Source organism: Manacus candei, unplaced genomic scaffold (genome assembly GCF_025592945.1).
Source record: "Manacus candei isolate 608988 ecotype Guabito, Panama unplaced genomic scaffold, ASM2559294v1 h1tg000076l, whole genome shotgun sequence".
Lineage (NCBI taxonomy): Eukaryota > Metazoa > Chordata > Aves > Passeriformes > Pipridae > Manacus > Manacus candei.
This window is the reverse complement of record NW_026138124.1, coordinates 6652557-6670915: the sequence shown is the minus strand read 5'-3', so window position 1 is coordinate 6670915 and position 18359 is coordinate 6652557. Positions and strand designations below refer to the sequence as shown.

General features: G+C 45.1%; 1 protein-coding gene across 4 annotated transcripts in view; it reads left to right on the top strand.

Moving 5' to 3' along the window:
* Positions 1–2585: 2585 nt before the first annotated feature.
* Positions 2586–18359, top strand: part of MYO1C (myosin IC) — a 55928-nt gene continuing 40154 nt past the window's right edge. The window contains exon 1 of one of the 4 annotated variants that reach the window (XM_051809717.1): positions 2586–2748. In XM_051809717.1, the coding sequence (XP_051665677.1) occupies positions 2674–2748 (75 nt within the window). In that variant the 5' untranslated portion in view covers positions 2586–2673. Of the gene's footprint in view, positions 2749–4607; positions 4627–5146; positions 5356–18359 lie in introns of those variants that run through there. The other 3 variants (XM_051809723.1, XM_051809721.1, XM_051809724.1) reach the window with 3 other exon arrangements.

Here is an 18359-nt window from a genome sequence, read left to right as displayed (position 1 = left end):
TGAGGAGGGTTTGATATTTTCCTTGTAAAAATGCACAAATGCTTGAATTGCTTTCTTAATTTTTAAGAACAGGTTCTTCTAATTTCACTTTTTCACAGAGAATTTTTCACGGTGCGATTAGAGGTGTCCTTTTTGTCTTTGTGAGAGGTCTGCTTCATTATGCTTCGTATTTTAAATTTTGCATGTTTTAATATAAATTTGTACTCAAATAATTTCCGTCTACGGGTAACTTCTCATAATTCCCTGGTGTTAGAGAATTTATTTAAAAATAGGAAATATGTCTACCAAGGAATGTTGTCCAGTATAGCCTCATTTAACTTCCATATATTTCTGATTCCTGGCTAACCCCAGGATGTGCAGTGTATCATTGCACAGAGATAGTACAGCTCTGTGTAAACAGGAAATATTTCTAAGATGTCTTGCGTGTTTGTTAGACCCTAAAAATACGTTCTGATAAAGACTATTGTTTCCACTACCACTGCTTCCTTCTCTGGTCTTGGACACCAAGTGACACTCAGATGAACTTGTCTTAATTAATATACTGCAGTGAAAAGGCCAGTTGAACAAAGCCTGAATTAGTTATTCCTTGAGAGAGGAAACGATCCCTTTTTTGAGAAATCTGTGTTACTGACAGGAAATTTCCAATGTCCCTTTCAGCCCTTGGATATAGGGATTCACTACTGGAATGTGATGGAACTGAAGCAATTTCTATGCAGTGCACAGTTACTCTGGAAATTAAATCTGCTCAGGAGCTGCACTGAACTTGTCTGTTTAATTGCTTCAGCTTGAGAAAAATCATCAATTTGTGCGTGAACATCCCGCCTCTCTCTCTTACAGTGGACCTGTCATCTTCCACTTCCAAGGTCTCTGCAATCAAAAAGAAATCTCATTTTGCAATGAAATTAGAAAGTAGCAAGAGAATTCTGTTCGGGAACATTTGAGCACAGGTTGGAAGAATCACTGGAGGAAAACAGTGAAGTCAGGGCAAGTGTGAGAACTGGGAATGCAAACTGGTGAGAGGAAATGCAGAGGTGCAGGGAATATTCAGAAAATTAGAATAGTGGCACCACAAAAGGAAGAAAAACAGAATAGCAAACATTTTAACCTGCTAACCATACTTTGAAACTGGCAGTTATTAAGTACAGACATCAGCCCTGGTAGGGAATATTTCAGGATTATTTATCAAATACCACTTTCACTGTAACTGTGTTTTCAGTGTAGTTAAAGTGGTTTTACAGTGAACTGCTTGAGCTCAGCAAAGACCACACTATGTTCCTCTCTTCCCTTTTTTATTTTGTTCTTACAATTTTTTTCTTCAGCTTCTTTCTACTTTCTTTATCCTTTTCTTTTTGTTTTTTCTCTTGTCACTGACTTGTAGCCCATTTTCAAAAGCTTTTGTGCACCTAGTTCTGGTATCAGCATCAAAGGAGCCATTCCAACTACACAATTCTTGTGTTCTAGACAACTAATCCTTGTGATTTCTCTCCATGGGAAGGGGAGAAAGGACAGGCTGGGTATTGCTCCATATGGTGGGTTTGTTTGGGGAAGTGACAGTGATGGGGGTTTTTTTTAAATGTGATAAAATCTCTTTTTCAGTATAACCCTGTATTGGCAAGTAAGTGCTCAAGACAACAAGTGTTGGAGTGGAACAATCTTGTGTGTAACAGCTAAGGGAAGCATAAGAATGATTCCAGATATGAAACACAGAACAGTGACAGGCTGTTTCTTTTCAGCTGCTGAGCAGAATGGTGTTACCTGGATCTGCTTTGGAGTGGCCAGTGGTTGTTAATCTTACTAACTAGGTAGGTTTTTTGGCAAGCATTATCCTTTGGACTTGGTTCATAGTACAGTTGAAAATTCAAAATTGGCTCTTCCAAGAAGATGGAAGGAATTGCCTCCTATCAGCAAGTCTTAAAATACCTGAAATTAAGACTGATTTTCCCCCCCCATCACAGGTGGGATATCTGCATCTTTTTTGGAGGGGTGTGTGAAGGAAGTGAAAGGTCTGGCCTCTCCATTAATGGATGGCATGACCATTGTAAAGCTCTGTAATTGCACTTACACCGGTGCTCACCAGAGGATTTTTCTCATATTTGTAGGAGGAATTTTTGTGCAGTACCGTGCAAGTTAATTTCCTTTGTCATGATTAGTTAGCTACTCAAGGACTCAATTAATAATGATTTCGTTCTGCAGCAATTTGCAGAACTTCCTGTAGTTACCATGGGAGCAATCAGTATTTTCTATTGCTCTGCCTCTTGGAGGCAAAGACGAAGGATTTTTCCTGCATAAAATCTCTTGGTAGGTTTTTGAAGTCTGCAGTGTGACTGTTTCGTGCTAATACCTTGAAACAGCATCCGCAGCGACTTGACTTGGAATTCTGAGTCCGCTGGGAGTAAAGTGGAACATCAACAAAGTTGGCAGCAATAAACACAAGCATAAATTTAGGCTTCTTGGAACTGTCGTGGCACATTGTAACCAGTGGAAACTAGTCTTGAACTTAATTGTTTCAGCTCACACCTAACCCTTAGTATAAATACAGAGGTTCATCTTTTCCTCTCACAACAGGGCTCTGAACCAAAGATTGCAGTTAGTCAAGTTCTGCTGCTGCTGCTGTGCACTGAAATCAGAACTGTCCGTAAAGAATAGAGAGATTTCCCGACTTTCCTTGGAAAAATGGAACTGCGGATTGAACGTGTTCCTACCGGAGAAATCATCCGCGTGGTCGGTCGCAGTGGAGAGCACAAGACTGTAAGCCTGGCTTTTGTTGTTCTGTTTTCCCCTCTCGTAGTGTTAGTTACACAATAACCAGCTTAGTTCTGAACTGAGCGACTCCAGTGCAGAAATATGAGGGTTTGCAAGACTGGTTGGTCCTTGGAGTGACTGTAGCTGTGTTGTGAACAGTTTTCCCCTCCCTAGGATGGAATTAGTAGCAATGAATGTTCATATGAAGTGACTGTGACTTTAGAAAATTGTTAAAGTGTATTTCCTGTTGAAATACTATAGTGTAGCAAAGTTGGTGTGACTTGCAGTTGGTGTTTGGCCTGGCTGTATTAATTCTGTCATAATTCTGGGAGCATTTTCAAAGTACAAAGGAAGGGAAAGAGCTTTGAAGGGAGTGTTTTGATCCTCTTCAGTATCAACTGTTTGTACTGTCACTGGGTTCATGCCCTGAATGTTATAGGAAGGTTCACACTCTGAAACTTCAGAGTTGAGGGACATATTAACAGGCTACTGTGAATATCTCAAGGAATCGAGTATTCTGTTAACTTGTGACTTTTATTGACTCAGGTTCAGGGTTTGTATGTAAGCAGATGGAAAATCCATGAGCTGATTATTTCTGGTTTGATGTGGTAGATGTGAACAGTTAAGAAAGACACAATACTCTTCTAAAAATACTTTCCATTTTCTTGGAATGAACAGCCATTCTGTGTGGTTTGCTTCAGAATATTTTCTAACTGGATTTATATGTTTTTGAATTAAAGGAGTCTTTAGAGAAGAAACTGTAAAAACTATTTAAAATGTTTATAAAGTACCTAAATGCAACTGTGAATTTATATATCTCTGTCATAGGTGCTTAAAAGCTGTTTAACAGATCTTGAGCTCTGGTAGAGCCATCTTGTACTGAAGTGCACATCTGTGCATGTTGCTCCCTTTTCCTTGCATTGTCTTTCTTGTGACTAATCTAAAACTCGATCTGAAAATTAGCTGAGACATCTACTGTGTGTGGTTACACAATTGTCAGGTAGAGACACTTTATTCCACAAAAACCTGAGAGCTCTCTCTGCCTTGTTGGAAGAGGAAATAGTGGCAATTCTGGTGTTGTTTGGTTTTCGGTAAATGGTCCTGAAATGTTACTGACTTACTTGTAGTGACAATAGAGGACACTGGCGGGACTGAATTGTCTTTCCTGGGGGGAACTGTTCCTTTAAACTTTATCCCTAATAGCACGTGCCAGGGTCCTGGGGGAGACATCAGCGAGAGAAAAGGTATCAGTTCAGCTTGCTAAAAAGTTGCAAATACTCATTAACATGCCATAAAACGGCGATTTGCTACTTTGAGATCAGCAGCCTTGTCTGTGCCAAGTGCTGTCGGTGCTGCAGGAATGGCCAGAGAGAGGCAGTTTCTGATGTCCTGCGCTTTAACAGAGGCTTTAAAGACACTTTAAACTGTTGCAGCAGTGGCAGGGGCAGAGCTTCACTGTTTCAGCTCAGCGCGGTTCAGCTTGTAGGGAGAATTTCCCGTGGATCCCGAGGAAGGCTGCCTGCGGAATTTCCCACCTGTGCGGACGCGGATGAACCATCAGAGGGGACGGTTACCCGAACCTGGCGAAGTTCACTCTCTCTTTGGGGGGGGGGGGGGGGAATCGCTCCGGAGCGAACCTGCCGAAGGCGCGCTTTTGACGATGCCCCCGCACAGCGAAGCGGGGCCGGCGGGACGGGCGTTGCCGGCGGCGGGGCAGCGCGGTGCCCGGGCAGGTGAGGGCGGAGCGGGGCCCGCAGCCCGCATGCCCGGCGCTCGGACATGCTCACTAGCGGCGCGGCGCGGGCTCCGCGGGCAGTCGCCGCCGAGGCGCTCGCGGAGCCGCCGCAGGGCCCCGAGCCGCGCGTCCCGCGGCGCCCAGCGCAGGTGAGCGGGGCCGGGGGGGCGCTCCGGGGGTGTCCGCGGCCGCCGCCCGGCCCCTCCCCGCGGCCATTCCCCCCGGCCACATGGCTCGAGGGGGCAGCGCCGTGCGGAGGGGAGGGCAGGGCAGGGCGGGCAGCCGCGGTTTGGCCGTGCCGCTCCCCCCCCCGCACCGGAGTCGGCGACCTTCCCGGAAACTCTAAAAATTTCCACGGAAGAAACAAATGAGCGTTTGAAGAGCCAGCCGGCATCCTGGCGGCGGCACGGCGCGGGCTCCGGCAGCGCCGAGCGGTTGCTCGCTCCCTCCCTCCCGTTCCGTGACGCCGCCGACTCCGGTAACGCTTCCCCGAGCGCATCCCGAGCGCCCAGCCTGGGACGGGCGGAGCGCTCGCGTGGGGAGCCCGAGCACGGCCGGAGCCGGGCGGGGTGTGGCGGGGCGTGCGGCTGCTCCGCGCTGAAACGTGGCCGTGGCACGGCCGGGGGTCGGGGTGTCTGCCTTGCCCTGCTCGAGAGCGGCTTCCTGTACATCCCTGACTTTGAGTTACGGTTGTGTGCGCGCTGCTGATCCGCCCTGCTGTGCATGGCACTGACATTGACGTTGGAGGAATTCTCCCTTCTCTGCCAGTGCTTGCACAGGTGCCCAAGAGCACTTGGTGAAGAGATCTCGCTGTATTTAGCCTCGTTTTACAGATGGAGATGGTGTCAAACTCCGTACTGCTTCAGCTTAGACCACAGGTCTGAATCCCCTGAGACTCGGGGGTCCCCATCCCTTGTCTTCTTTCTATGCCAGTTTTTCCCAGTTCTGATAGACCTGGAGTTAATTGCCTTAAGCGACAGTGATTCTTGGAAGGAATCTGACTCTGCCTGAATGAGCAACTCGTTCTAGTAACTTGAATTTTCCAAGTAAGCTGTCTTGAGCTGCGTTCTTGTAGTTGGGAGGATTACAGAGGAAAAGTGATTCTGAGATACAATACAGAGATTATTCTGGTATTTAATCATTCTCTAACAGTTGCTGGAGGCAGAAGGCTTCTCGAGAACTACTTGTAGATGGCAGCTGCTTAGTTTTAGAAAGTGACAAATGAGAAAATATCCTTGGTTGGTGGGACAAGCCACGAAAACAGAACCACATCTTAGAGTACTTGGGAAGAAAGGCATTTTTCTTTCGTCTCCTTTTGGGGCAATAGACAATTACCAGTTGTCAGCACCTTTTCAAAAATGCCTAAGGCTTGTGGAAGTGATGAGTTCTTAATTTTTACAGTAGGCCCTGATATGGCAACCGCTGTCATGACACTTCAGGGGTTTCGGTTTTGATAGTGGATATAATGTGTTTTAGGGAGGGGCTGTGTAAATATGAATCTTGTCTTCTGCCTGGCAGGGACCAATGGAGTGCTAGACTGTGCACATGCTCTCCTAATTTATCATGGTATAAAGGGTAGATATATTTTTTTAAGGAAAAAAAGATGTGAATCATAGTACTATAAGGGAGTGAGAGATCCCGTGTGACTCAGGATCCACAGGGTGTAATCTCTGTTCTCTTTTGCATAATTAATAGCAAAGAAACTTGTGATTGATGGTACAGGGTTTATAATAATTATAAGAGAACTTATATAGATCCTAACAAAATGATTCAAGCTAAATAGAAAACTGGTTTTTAATTTATTTTTTTATGTGATCTGAGCGCACTGGAATAAGGTCGGTAAAGAACTGGGGGCTAAGAATGCTTTATAACATTAAATATGGTGTGTCTTTCTCTGAAAAAGCTCAAACTTTATGCAGAGGTAAAATAATCTTAGTCATGCTCAGATATTAGGGATTTTTCTATTGTTTGTAGTGTCATGTTGCTTATTACTTTGTTGGGAACCACATGCTTTCTAGGAACTGGACAAATTCCTCTACCCCTGTCAGAAGGGACAATCTGCACCAAATGCAGGAGAAACAAACTGCAGCAGCTGCCACAGTCCCAGAGCAGTGTTTAAACTACTGCTCTGGTGTTTCAGCCCACTGCCCCCTCCCTTGGCCCAGTGCTCTTACCTGGCAGGTTGGAGTAGTTCCAGCGTGTAAAATATGGAGAATCACTGGGCTAGAGCACTTTGCCTCCCAGTTTGGAGAGTAATGTGTGAGGGCTGTTCACAGGGTGCTGTCAGATAACCAATACTTTCTGTAGGACAAGTTTATATTTGGGAAAATATGATGTGTTACTGGTGGGGGAGGGAACTTAAAAGTGCAGTGGATTTTCCTGAGGTTGGTGTGTCCTACTGCCCTTTGTAAGCGATGCAAATGTAACTAAATCACTTGTCCTTTCATACAGGCTAAAGAACCCTTTATAAAGGCTCATTTGTGTGTTTCTAAAATGCTACTGCAGGGAAAACCATCTGTATTGTGCTTTGCCTTACCTGTATCAGTGACACTCAAATGTGGTTAACTTTTCAGAACTGATCCAAATCAAAGCTGAGTAGGCAAAACAAACAGGTGATTTGTCTGCAGCAGATTCCCAGCCCAGCTCCCTGTGCGAGCACACCAACATCTGCACAGAGGAAGGAAAGGCTGGGATCAGGTGGGGACAGCAATGCTTTATGCTGGCAATTGTGGCCTGTGTTTGTCTTTTGTCAGGGCCCTTCCTGTGTTATATACTGCTTTACTGCTGTGTAACCAGCCCCTGAGTGATGTGGTTGGCCTTGCCTAGGATTGCTATCCCTGGCTTCAACAGAAACCATACATCTAACCTTCTATCATCTCTAGTGGGTGAGGTTTGCATGGGTTGTGTTTCTCTGACATTGTGTAACACAGTTCCTTTTCTGCCTGGAGGGAGCCACTGGTGCTGTGCCTCCTGTGCCTGGATTCAGTGATCTCTCTGCTGGAAAACATCCCACTATATATTTTGTGCCGTCCTCTGCATGTTTCTTGTTGATGCATTAGTGGGGTGGGTGGCCAGCTCTTCCCAGAAAGCATTAATAAAGCAAGCAACATAAATAAACGTGAAAGGTTAACAAAGCTTGTTATGGCAGAAGGTTCTGAGTGGACAAATACCAAGTAATTTGTTGCAACTGAGTCATGTTCTGTGGGGGAGGAAGGTCTGGTGTTCCTTGAAGCCCTGCCCTACTTTATTTAAATATTTAAACATTTAAATACTGCAAGGAGCAGCAGGGCCAGTACCTTCTCTATTACTATATATCTCCGGTGTAGCCTGTGCTATATTCAATTCCTGTCCTGGAAGGTGATAAAGGTTGGTATTTAGAACTCCTGTGACATTCATGCATGCAGGGATAGCTCTCCCTGGCAGTGGTTTTTCTTTAGAAAAGCTCTTGGTCATGTGTGAATGTCCAGCTAAGCTGTGCTTCCCTGGGACACTCACAGCCCTTTAACCGGTGCATTGACCTTAGTCCAGCTTGGCCCCCGCCCTTCCTGTGATTCAGTTCAGCAGCTGATAATAAATGAAGGTAGAATTTAGCACTTGGCAGTACCTTGGGAGCACTGCACTGTTTGCCTTCCGGGCAGTGAGGTCCTGGAGCTGGAAGGTACAGCAGCCTGCAGTCACTGGGAAGTTCTGTTACTGAATGGGCAGTGTCATTGTTGGTGGCAAAGAATGTCTTGTCAAAAATGTGTTGTGATATTTGCCAGGAAGTGGATAGTCCATGAATGACTATAAAAAGTCCTCCCTGACACAGTTATGATGGCACTCAGCCCGCTGGTTGGATGCAGACTGGGCCACATAAGCTGTAGCTGCTTTAAAAGGCTGTGCCTTTAAATTTATTTTGGTAATTTCTTTTGGAGGCGCTTTTCTAGAACAAGTTTACCACAAAGTTTGCTACAGAGATGATGAAGGGCCTAGAGGGGAAGTCATTAGGAGTGGCTGAGGTCACTTAGTTTGTTCAGCCTGGAGAAGAAGAGGCTGAGAGGAGACCTCACCACAGTCTGCAGCTTCCTCAAGAGGGGAAGTGAAGGAGCAACCAGTGACAGGACCCGAGGAAGCTGAGTCAGGGGAGGTTTAGGTTCGGTATCCAGAAAAGGTTCTTCCCCCAGAGAGTGGTCAGGCACTGGAACAGGCTCCCCAGGGAAGTGGTCACAGCCCCAAAAACCAAAGAGAGCTCAAGGAGTGTTTGGACAACACTCTCAGGCACATGGTGGGATTGTTGGGCAGAGCCAGGAGCTTGACTTCGATGATCCTTGTGGATCCCTTCCAGCTCAGGATATTCTGTGATTCTGTTATTTGACTCTGTATTTCCTTGTGGTGCTCATATATCTGACCAGAGACTTCACCACAGAGACGTGCTCCTGATCTCAGACAGTGCACACTGGAGGCTGGAGAACAGCCTTTGCAGTGGGTTTAAGACTGCAGGGAAGCCTTTGTTCCTTAGCAGCTGAGGCAGTGTTTCATTAGCCAGAGTGATCCCCGGTGCCTTATGCCAGCTGACAATCACCAGGTGTATTTGGCCATTTTACTAATGAAGAGGAGGATTATGGAGGGAGCTGTAATTCAAGAGAACAGTGTTGTCAGAGGATTTTGGTGAGCTTACAATTGCATTTTTCTTCATTATCATATACTCAATATTTCATGGTTGTCTTTATGTCTGTTTTCATTGCCACCTGCTGCCTGGTCTGAATGGGATATTCCTGTCCAGGAAAGAGTCACTTTTACTTCGGTTATAGTGACAAACTGAGAACAGAAAAGAGGGTAAACTCAGCTCTCTCACTGTGTATGTTGTTCATGGCTGAAGGGTCCAGTTAAGTCAATGTCCAATTATATAATGAAGAGATAGTGATCTGTGTAGCCTTTTAGAAAATTAAATTCCACTGAAACAATATAACTGGAACTATAGAAGTAGGAGGAAAGCTATTTTCCATTCTGAAGCAGATCTTTGTGTAGTGTTGCGAGTTGGGTTTTTTAAACTCACTAACAGTAACTAATAACTTGTACATTATACAGCCCACACTGAGTCATTGTTTACTCAGGGAAATGACTTTCAACAGCCAGACTTGTTTGCTAACTTTAATAACTAAAATATGCAGTTCTGTGCTTTACAAGACAGCACACTATAATCAACATTTTTTTAAAAAAAACAAAAGCTGATACATATTTGCAACACTACACAGTGTTGCTCTACAAGTAATGCCTCTGCAGTTCAGGTTTTGGTCTGCAGCAAAGGCTGAGGTGTCCAATGGTGCAGTTTGGAGAGAGGGAAAATTATTGCACAAAATTATTGTTGGGGTTTTCTGGAGTTTTATTGAACCTTTCAAATTAGAGACCAGAAAGCCTTGTTCTCTGTCCACACATCTTGTTCTTTTAAATAACAGGTTGTCTTAAACTCTTAGAACTTTTGGAGTCTGTGTGAAATTGCCTCTTGGGAGGGAAAACCACACCTTTGCACCAGGAAGCCAGGAATTCTCTCTCTTGAGAGAACTGGAACTTAGACAGCAAAACAGATGTTTCTTTTGCCTCATGTAAGTGAGCACTGAAGTTCAGTTGTGAGCAGTTTCCTGCCTCTTCCTGACTATCTGCTGTTCTCTGTTAGCACAGGGTTTTCTCACAGGTGTTACAGGCAGCTTTCCTACCCACCCATTACACCTGTTAAGATTGTAACAGCAGTGTTTGTGTACCTGGTGGGTTTTGGTGACTGAACAAACCATGCCAAGTGCACAGAGTGCAATGTATCCTCAGTTTGTTCATGTGGGGGTGAAGTGGGGGCAGCTGAGCATGTCTGACACTCCATGTGAAGGGACAGGAAAGAGGGTTTGGACTTTTAAAATATAATTTTTGAAGCTATTTCAGATCTTCTTTTTGAATTTATGCATTTATGAATTTTGTGGTCAGTTCTCTTTCTTCTCCCTTCAGAACTAGTAAGTACCGTGTAACTGAAAAAATATTGCAGCTTGAAAGAGGAGATTCAGAGTAATGTGATTCCTGGAAAAGCATAGTAATGAGTAACGAAGAACTGCTTTTATATCTGTTTTATCTTTCCAAGAATAACCAAAAAAGCAGCCATCACATTTCTCAGGTAAACCAAATGCTGCATTTTGACTAGTGTATTCAAAATTATTATTTTCAATTTCTCCTAAATCACAGGCTTTTTTGGACACAGTTTTGTTTGAAAATAGAAAGGAAAACTTAGTCTCGTGTGAAAAGGAAGGCAAATACAAAATACGTGACTTGCAAAATCCTTATTTTATTTGTGCATGGATTTGTTTGCTCTTCTGGTTGGGGGAGGGGATCAAAAGCAAGTTCTGCAGGGAAGTACAGAGTGTGTTTTTTGTGTGCCCGGCCATAGCACTCCGTGGGAATGCAGATGATATTTAACTTCAGTTTTGATGATCTTCTGCCCAGAAAGCTGGTGGATGGGAACTGGGAACAGCAGCTGATGGAGCCATCAGCAAAGCTCAGAGCATCTGTCTGAGACTCTGACTTTAACCATCTCAGAATTTCTTTTGTTTTACTTTTGTACCTCCATTGACACAATCAACTGTACAGAGCTGTGAGATTCCTAGCAGCATTGGGGTTAGTGAGAGAGCCAGTGTGTTTCCTTGGGCATAAAACTGTGCTGTTGTGACTGCAAGATATCAGGATGGATGCTGGAGTGCTTCTGGTCAGCTGGGCTGTAGAAGAAGTTAGAGTATGAATGTACACATCAAGGTGAGACCCTGTTGTTTGCAAAGGGAATTTACAACTTCATAACCTTGAGGGGGTTTGAATATCATGTGCTGGATGAAGGGGTGGGAGTCTGAGAGAAAACCAGAGGCTGAAGACCTGTGGGAGGCCAGAAGGAAAAGTGGAGGCTGAAAAAGAGTGGAAAATCAATAAGAAAAGTAGAAACCAAAAAGGAGTAGGAGGCTAAAATGATGTGGGAGGTCAGCAAGGAAAGTAGTGGCCAAGAAGTGGAGGCTGGAAAAGTTTGAGAGAAATAAATGTGTGGGAGACAGAAAAGGTTATGAGGCCAAAATAAGCCTGTATCATAGATCTCATTGATCTTATTTTGCTTTCCCTTTGGTCTCTGCATCCTCCCAAAGTAGTGGATCTACAGATTATTTTGCTAAAGAAAATTAAAGCTCGGCCTTATGAAACTTAGGGACAAATGCTCATTATCTTGGCTCTCATATTATTTCAGTTGGTGCTGAGTTTCAGCACTTACAATTTTGGTTTCCAGCAGAAAGCATCTCTCTAAGTGCAGATGATGCTTCCTGCTAAATGCTTCAGTTAAATGCTGGCTACCTTAAAATACTGTCCTTTAAGATCACCTAAATGTGTCTCCTCAATCCACAGAAGAAACACCACTCTCATGACTGCTTATGCAGGGATTGGAGAAAGCTGGAAAGCAATTTGGGATAATAGAAGGGACAATTTATGCACATTCATGAGGTATTTCTAAACCAGGTGTGTTAAAAGTCCCTTAGAACATTTAAGAAAAACATGTGCTGACATAATGAAGAAGCACAATATCTTTTCTTTTTTGCCTGATGTACTTAAAGAATACATGGGCCAGTGGTTATAGGCCATATATATATATATATATATATATATATATATATATATATACTTGGGTAAAGCTTTCAGATGTTATTTGACTCAAGTATAAACTAATCTGATTGAGCTATTTGTGTCTTGATACAAGGAAGAAGCATAAAGGAAAGGAGAGCAAAAAGAAAAAGAGTCCAAAATGAGCTACACTTCCTGGAGATTGCTGTAGACAGAGCAGGGGATGGCCGGTGCTGGGAGCCTGGCAGGTAGTGAGTGTTGGGAGCCAGGGCTTCCCTGCTGCTCTGGCAGGCTGGTCATGAGGCTCCATGTGAAGAGAAAGAGAGGAAGTGTTGCAAGAGATGTGGTGTTCTGTATGCAAAAAAACTTGCAGCGTGAAGGAGGCTGTTTGATCTCACCCTTCAAACTGAAACCTGACTGGTTGCCAAGTGTCTTGTTTCTGCTCTGAAGTTTCCGGATCTAGGTGGGGACAGGGGAGTTCCAGCGGGTAAGCCTGAATGTGTTTCAAACTGGCAACTGCTGGCATCCAAACCACTTTTCTTAGCCCAGCTTGCACTGGGAGGAAAAATTCCGCAGAGTGGTTCCGTGGTTCTGTGTAGGATGGGAATGTGAACTATGTCCAGGCTCACGTCCATGGAACTCCAAAGCCGCGCTCGTGTAACTGTTTACTTTTTTCTGGAGGCTTCAGTTAAGTTGGCTGTTTGTTGCTGAAGGCATTTTTGCTGGAATGCTCCTTGTCTGCCATCTGAATAGGAAGCACCTGTGAAAGGATTGCGGTGCCACCTGAGTGGAAATACAGAGGGGAAGAAGATCAGTGTTACTGCAGGGTGAGTGTACTCCTCTGGGAAGAAATCTTTGCCAAGCATTGTACAAGCAAGCTGTTACCTTCCAAAGAAAAATTCAGTTGGGACAAATCTTGCTTTTTATTTTGGATAGACTGGAAAGGTAAATTCTGGTATATAGGTCTAAAAATAGCTGTCAGCTTGGTACCTTGCTGCCTGTTTCAGCAGTGAACTTCTCTGGTTGATCTGTGTGCTGAACTCTCCAAAGTGCTTTTCAGGCCACACTTTCTGGCCTCAAACAAATTATCTTAATTGCAAACCACTTATCTGAACTGATGGGTAGTTAACACAAATGTGACACAGTGCTCGTTAGAGTAGAAAATCAATCAGTGTTTAGTGTGGGCTGGATTGAGATTTGTGGATTGATAGGGAGTAGGGAGGCTCATTTGGGTCAATAAATGGCACGGTGATGGGTGTGTGAAGTGAGCTGCCCCCCTCCTGTGTGCTTGCACTCAGAGTCCAGCAGCATCAGCCCTCGTTTCTAAGGCACCTGCCAAAAAGTGTCAGTTGTTTGCAGTCTTGTTGAACAGCAGAGCAGTGTCTTAGCTTGGCATGTTTCTGCTGGCAGATCGGGTGTGACATGGATCCCCACATGTGTCAGGATAGGTAATTTATAGTGCTGCTTCCCTGCTCATGGAACACTGCAGCTGACAGGCTGTAACCTCTGGTGGCATTCCTGGGCTTGTCCCTGAGGCTGCCGGGGGTGATACTTGTACGTGCATCACTCCTCAAGGTTTTCAGTGTTTGGAGGCACGTGTATGTGCACAGGGGAGGGATGAAACAAGCAGCCAGAGAGTCTTAGAGCTTTATCCACGTCACTCTCCATGGAAAGCCCTTCCTCACCTGTCTGCCAGGAGGATGTATTCCCCCAGTATCTGAAATAAGCTTATACTGACATGAAGTTCTGTTTAGAATCATGGAATGGTTCGGGTTGGAAGGGGCCTTAAAGATCATCTCTTTCCAACTGCCCTGTCATGGGCAGGGGCACCTTCCACCAAAGTAATTTAAATTGGTTTCATGAGTTCTCCACTCCCTGCCCTGTACCTGAAATAGTATCCATTTGACCCTTTGGTGAATTAATTGAAACAAAGCTGGGAGGACAATGATGAAGAAAAAAGTGTTTTCTGTTTGTTTAGTTCTTGAACTGTCTTGTCACAGAGCTGGACAGATCTTAGTCCAAGTGCAGAGGAGGGAGAGGGCCGGGACAAGCCCAGCTGGGACAGAGGATGAGCTGTATCACAGTAATATCAGCTGTCTGAATCAACTGACAGCAGCCTGAGACTGCACTCTGGCACCTCAGAGGACACTTGCTGTGCTCTTTTTACCTTGGACAAGTGTCTGTAATGTGATGATGTGGGAATGATGGTTTGTGTAACTGTTCTCTTCTTATGCTACCATGCTTTGATCTCTGAAGTCAGTGTCAATGAGGAGAAGTCTGAGTTTGCTAGAAGGTTCTGCAGTGATACTGGGGGACTTTTGTGCTCAGATGTGTGGGCTGATTGGCACTAAAACCTCCCAGCATGTGGATGTGGAGCTAGGCCAGCTGTTTGGAACATAAATGGTAATTAGTTGTTTTCTAAATGTTGGCTTTATTAAGATTTACAAACAGAATACACGATCTCCACCCCACTGCTTTGTACTTGAGATTCACAAGCTCCAATAGTTATCCTACAGTTAGAGCTCCTAAGAAGTACAGGAACACCTCCCCATGCAGTGCCTGCACTGCTGTGCCCATTAATGTGGGATCAGGTCAGGAAGAGAGAGGCACTGATAAATCCTACCAGGGTACACATGCCTGCACCCTGAACCAGGAGAAGCTGGAGTCTGTTCTGCCTCTTGCCAAAACAGCACACAGTGTCCAGGGTCCGAAGTGGGGAGAAAAACCCAAGGCAGAGGTGTCAAGTTGGGCACTGATGTCAATGTGTTTTGCTCTCTCTGGAGCAGATTCACCCCTGCCCCTTCCCAGAGCGTTGCCATCTGTGGAAGGAGGTTGGGAGAGCCAGTGCACTGGAGGGCTGGAGGGAGGATGTAGGGATGCCCACCTTTGCCCTGCTCTTTACCAGCTGTAGAGGTTCAAAGGACTTCTGGGCCCTGTGGGACTCTGACAAGGTGTGTGTGTGTGTGTGGCAGCAGGACAAGGTTGCTGTGCTGTGTTATCTGGGCATGACGTGACCGACACAGGCAGGAAGGGTAAGGGAGAGGGAATTAATTTTGCTGCCAAAACCTTTCGTGCAAGAGGTTGGATCTGGGCTGTGAGCCCACTCTGGGCATACGTGCAGGTTCCTGCAATTTGTAGCTGCTGTTGCTGTCACCACCAAGTAGTGGCACCCAAGTAAACAAAATTTAGGAATGCCATCCTGCAATGGAGACTTCAAGAGGCTATTTCTAGATGGAATTGAAGCTCCGTGTGATTTAGTGAACTGCAGCCTCGTTGTGAGGGTAAGAGGCAACCAAAAGTGGTTTGAACTGGAATTCTTTATTGTTGCTAATGCTGTAGTGGGCAGCTGGATTAAACTGTTTTGGAGCTTTACTCCTTTTTGATACCACACCAGCACTCTATGAGTAAAGAGGCTTCACAGCCAGCTGTCACCCAGCAGGTGAGCTGGAGCAGCAGGGGCAATAACGGGTTAGCACTTGGATAAGTGAACTTTGGAATAGGGGGGTTCAGCCTTGTGGCTACCTGCATGTACCTACCTACTACTGAGACCCATCAGCTGTTGCAGGAATTCACAGGAACGTGGAATTTGTCAGATCACCAGACAAGTGTGTGCTGCCTGTCACACACACCAGGAATCCTGAGAATGTGAAGGACTCTCGAATTCCAGTTCTTTATGTCCCTTCCCCTCCTCCTCTTGGGGCTAGTGGAAGCAGGAAAGGAGGTCAGGCTTGAAATACAAAGTCAAAGAGGAGGAATTTGTGGATGTATAGCAGATAACGACCATCAGTCACTGTACTTTGCCACTCCCACTCCCCCCTCCTTTGTGGAAAGTGTGATTAAAGCCAGCCAGCCGCTCCACCCTGGCTGTCTGAGCCATACATCCAAGCACAAATGCCAGATTCTCTTCATTCCAGGCTGCTGACTTCAAGAAGGACTTGCTCTGACAAGCTGGAAATGAGGGCTGGCAGCTTCGTCTGCAACTCAAAGGCTTTATCTCTCTTAGACACTCTTCCTACCATTTCCCACAAACACTGCTCTGCTGGTAGGAGCTGTTGCACACAGAGGATCCATCAGGCACTTATGAATAAAGCCTTACCTTGTGTAACTCTCCTTAGAACAGGCGAGGAAGAACTCATAAAGCCGTTGGCACCGGGCCCACAGCAGAGCTTGCTCTCCTTGTGCTTCAGCCTCATTATTTGGGGAGCAGTAGGAAGAGTCAGCTCAGCCTTTGATTCTCTTGTCCCCCTCCTAAGCACTGGTGTTCTTTGCTTCGCAAAAGTCCTACAGTCCAGCCTTCATCTCCCACTTGGAGCATTTCCATCAGCTGATGATGCCTCCATCTCCAGCTTCCACAGCATATTTCTGTGGTTCATCACCTTGGCCTCCCTTTCCACCCTGGATTCCCACCTTCACTTCTTCCCTGCTTCTCCACGGTGAGCACGAGTTCTTTGACTTCTAGGATTGTTCTGGCTGCACCAGCAGCTGCTGTTTCCCTGATGTTGCCTCCCAGCATTGTTGCTTCACTGCTGCCTCTGCTCCCTGACGGATGCCAACTGTGTCCACCTGTTCGGGTTGTTCAGCATGTGTTTTAAGCTGCCTACTTCTGCTGCATATGCAGTCCTGCACTTGGAATATTCATACTCCCTGACCTATCTCAATCAGTTGATGAACTCAGCCTTCAATAAATGCTTTCCCAGAGTGAAACCTGTTTCAGAGATGTAAAAATGGTTCTAGAGAGCATTCTGTGCTAGCAAGTGCAAGATGGCAAAGCTCTTCTTTGATTGCTGGTTTTGTTTCAGAATCAGAGCAAGTACATTTTTACATTTACATAAAATATTTAACATGTGAAATTGAGATAACTTTAAGCTTGATGCAGTAAGGTGTGCACCCTGTTATAAAAACTTATCATAAATCAAATTTGAGTACTCATTATGGTTGTGACATGATTTCTGCTTAAAAGGGTATCTTTGATATCATCATATTGCTTCAGAAGCAGCTTGCCAGTGTTATTTTAGGTTGTGGAGGGTGTGTGCATGTCTATAGTTTCTAAAAACCATAAGACCAGTGTCAGATGTCTGCCCAGTACTTCACAGATTTCACAACTGGCTGTTAGTAGACAAAACGTTTTTTGTCTGATTTTTGGGTGAGGGCTGTTATCGCAGGGCCTTGACTTACAGCCCTGTAACTAACCACGTTGAGCAGAAAAGGGATGCCACTATTCTCAGCTCCTAAAGCTCTCTCCTGACCGTGGGCCTGTGCTTTTTGGATGTTGTATGAGAAAAGAGTGGTGAAACAGAAGCTCCAATTTCCCTTTATCAAGGTTAATACATGCCCAGAACTCCAGAGCAGCGATATAAGAGAATTAGAGTCAGTGTTGTTGCAGTGAGGATTTTGAACAAGAAGCCTCATGAAGTACCCAAAGCATTTAACCACTGTGTTTTATTCATCCTGGAGCAAGTGTAATTTAAAGTGACACCTCTATAATTGATGAAGTATCTTTTTACCATTTGTTTAATTACCAGTTTCAGTGTCTAGAAAGCGGCGGATCAATAATTTACAGTGATGAGCTTCCCTGTGTCTCTCTTCTTCTACTTCAGCTGTACAAACAACAGCTCCTGAAACAAACCCTCAAGTTTTGGTTGCTTTTCTTTAGGTGATATAAAAGAGCTTAACCTGTTTTCTTGCCACAGGTGCACTCCAACACAAGTGAAGGTGATGGCAGAGCTCACGCTGACCTCAGCAAGGCAGGGATAATCTAGGGCTTGCCCTGCATAGTGGATGAGCTCTCAGCTTTTTGCAGCTTCTCTCATTGTTGTGGAGTGATGAAGGCTGAGCTCGTGTTGTAGCTGTAACAGAGAACGATGCTGCCCTGGCAATTTGAGTTGTTAGAACAGAACATTTAAGCAGAGGAACCCGCTGTCTGTGGTTTGTACGTATTTCTTACATTATAGGGTTTGATACCATGTGTTGGCTTTTGTATGTGAAGTACCTATTCTTGAGACTCTTGGACACTTCTTTAAGGTTAGATCTCAGGTTCTGTCATGGTCCTGCAGCACTTGCTCCCCCCAAGGGGACCTACAGAAACTATACCTGTCAAATCAGAGGAAAGAAAGTGTTTCCTTCCCAGTGGGATGAGCCTTCTGACAGTTCCTGTTGTGGTCCTGGCTCCTCACACACCATTAGAAGAGAAGATCTAAAGATATGCAGTTTCCATGAGATCTCCAAATCCGTGCATTTCTAGCAGGATGTGCCCTTATGTGGAAAGGACTCCCAA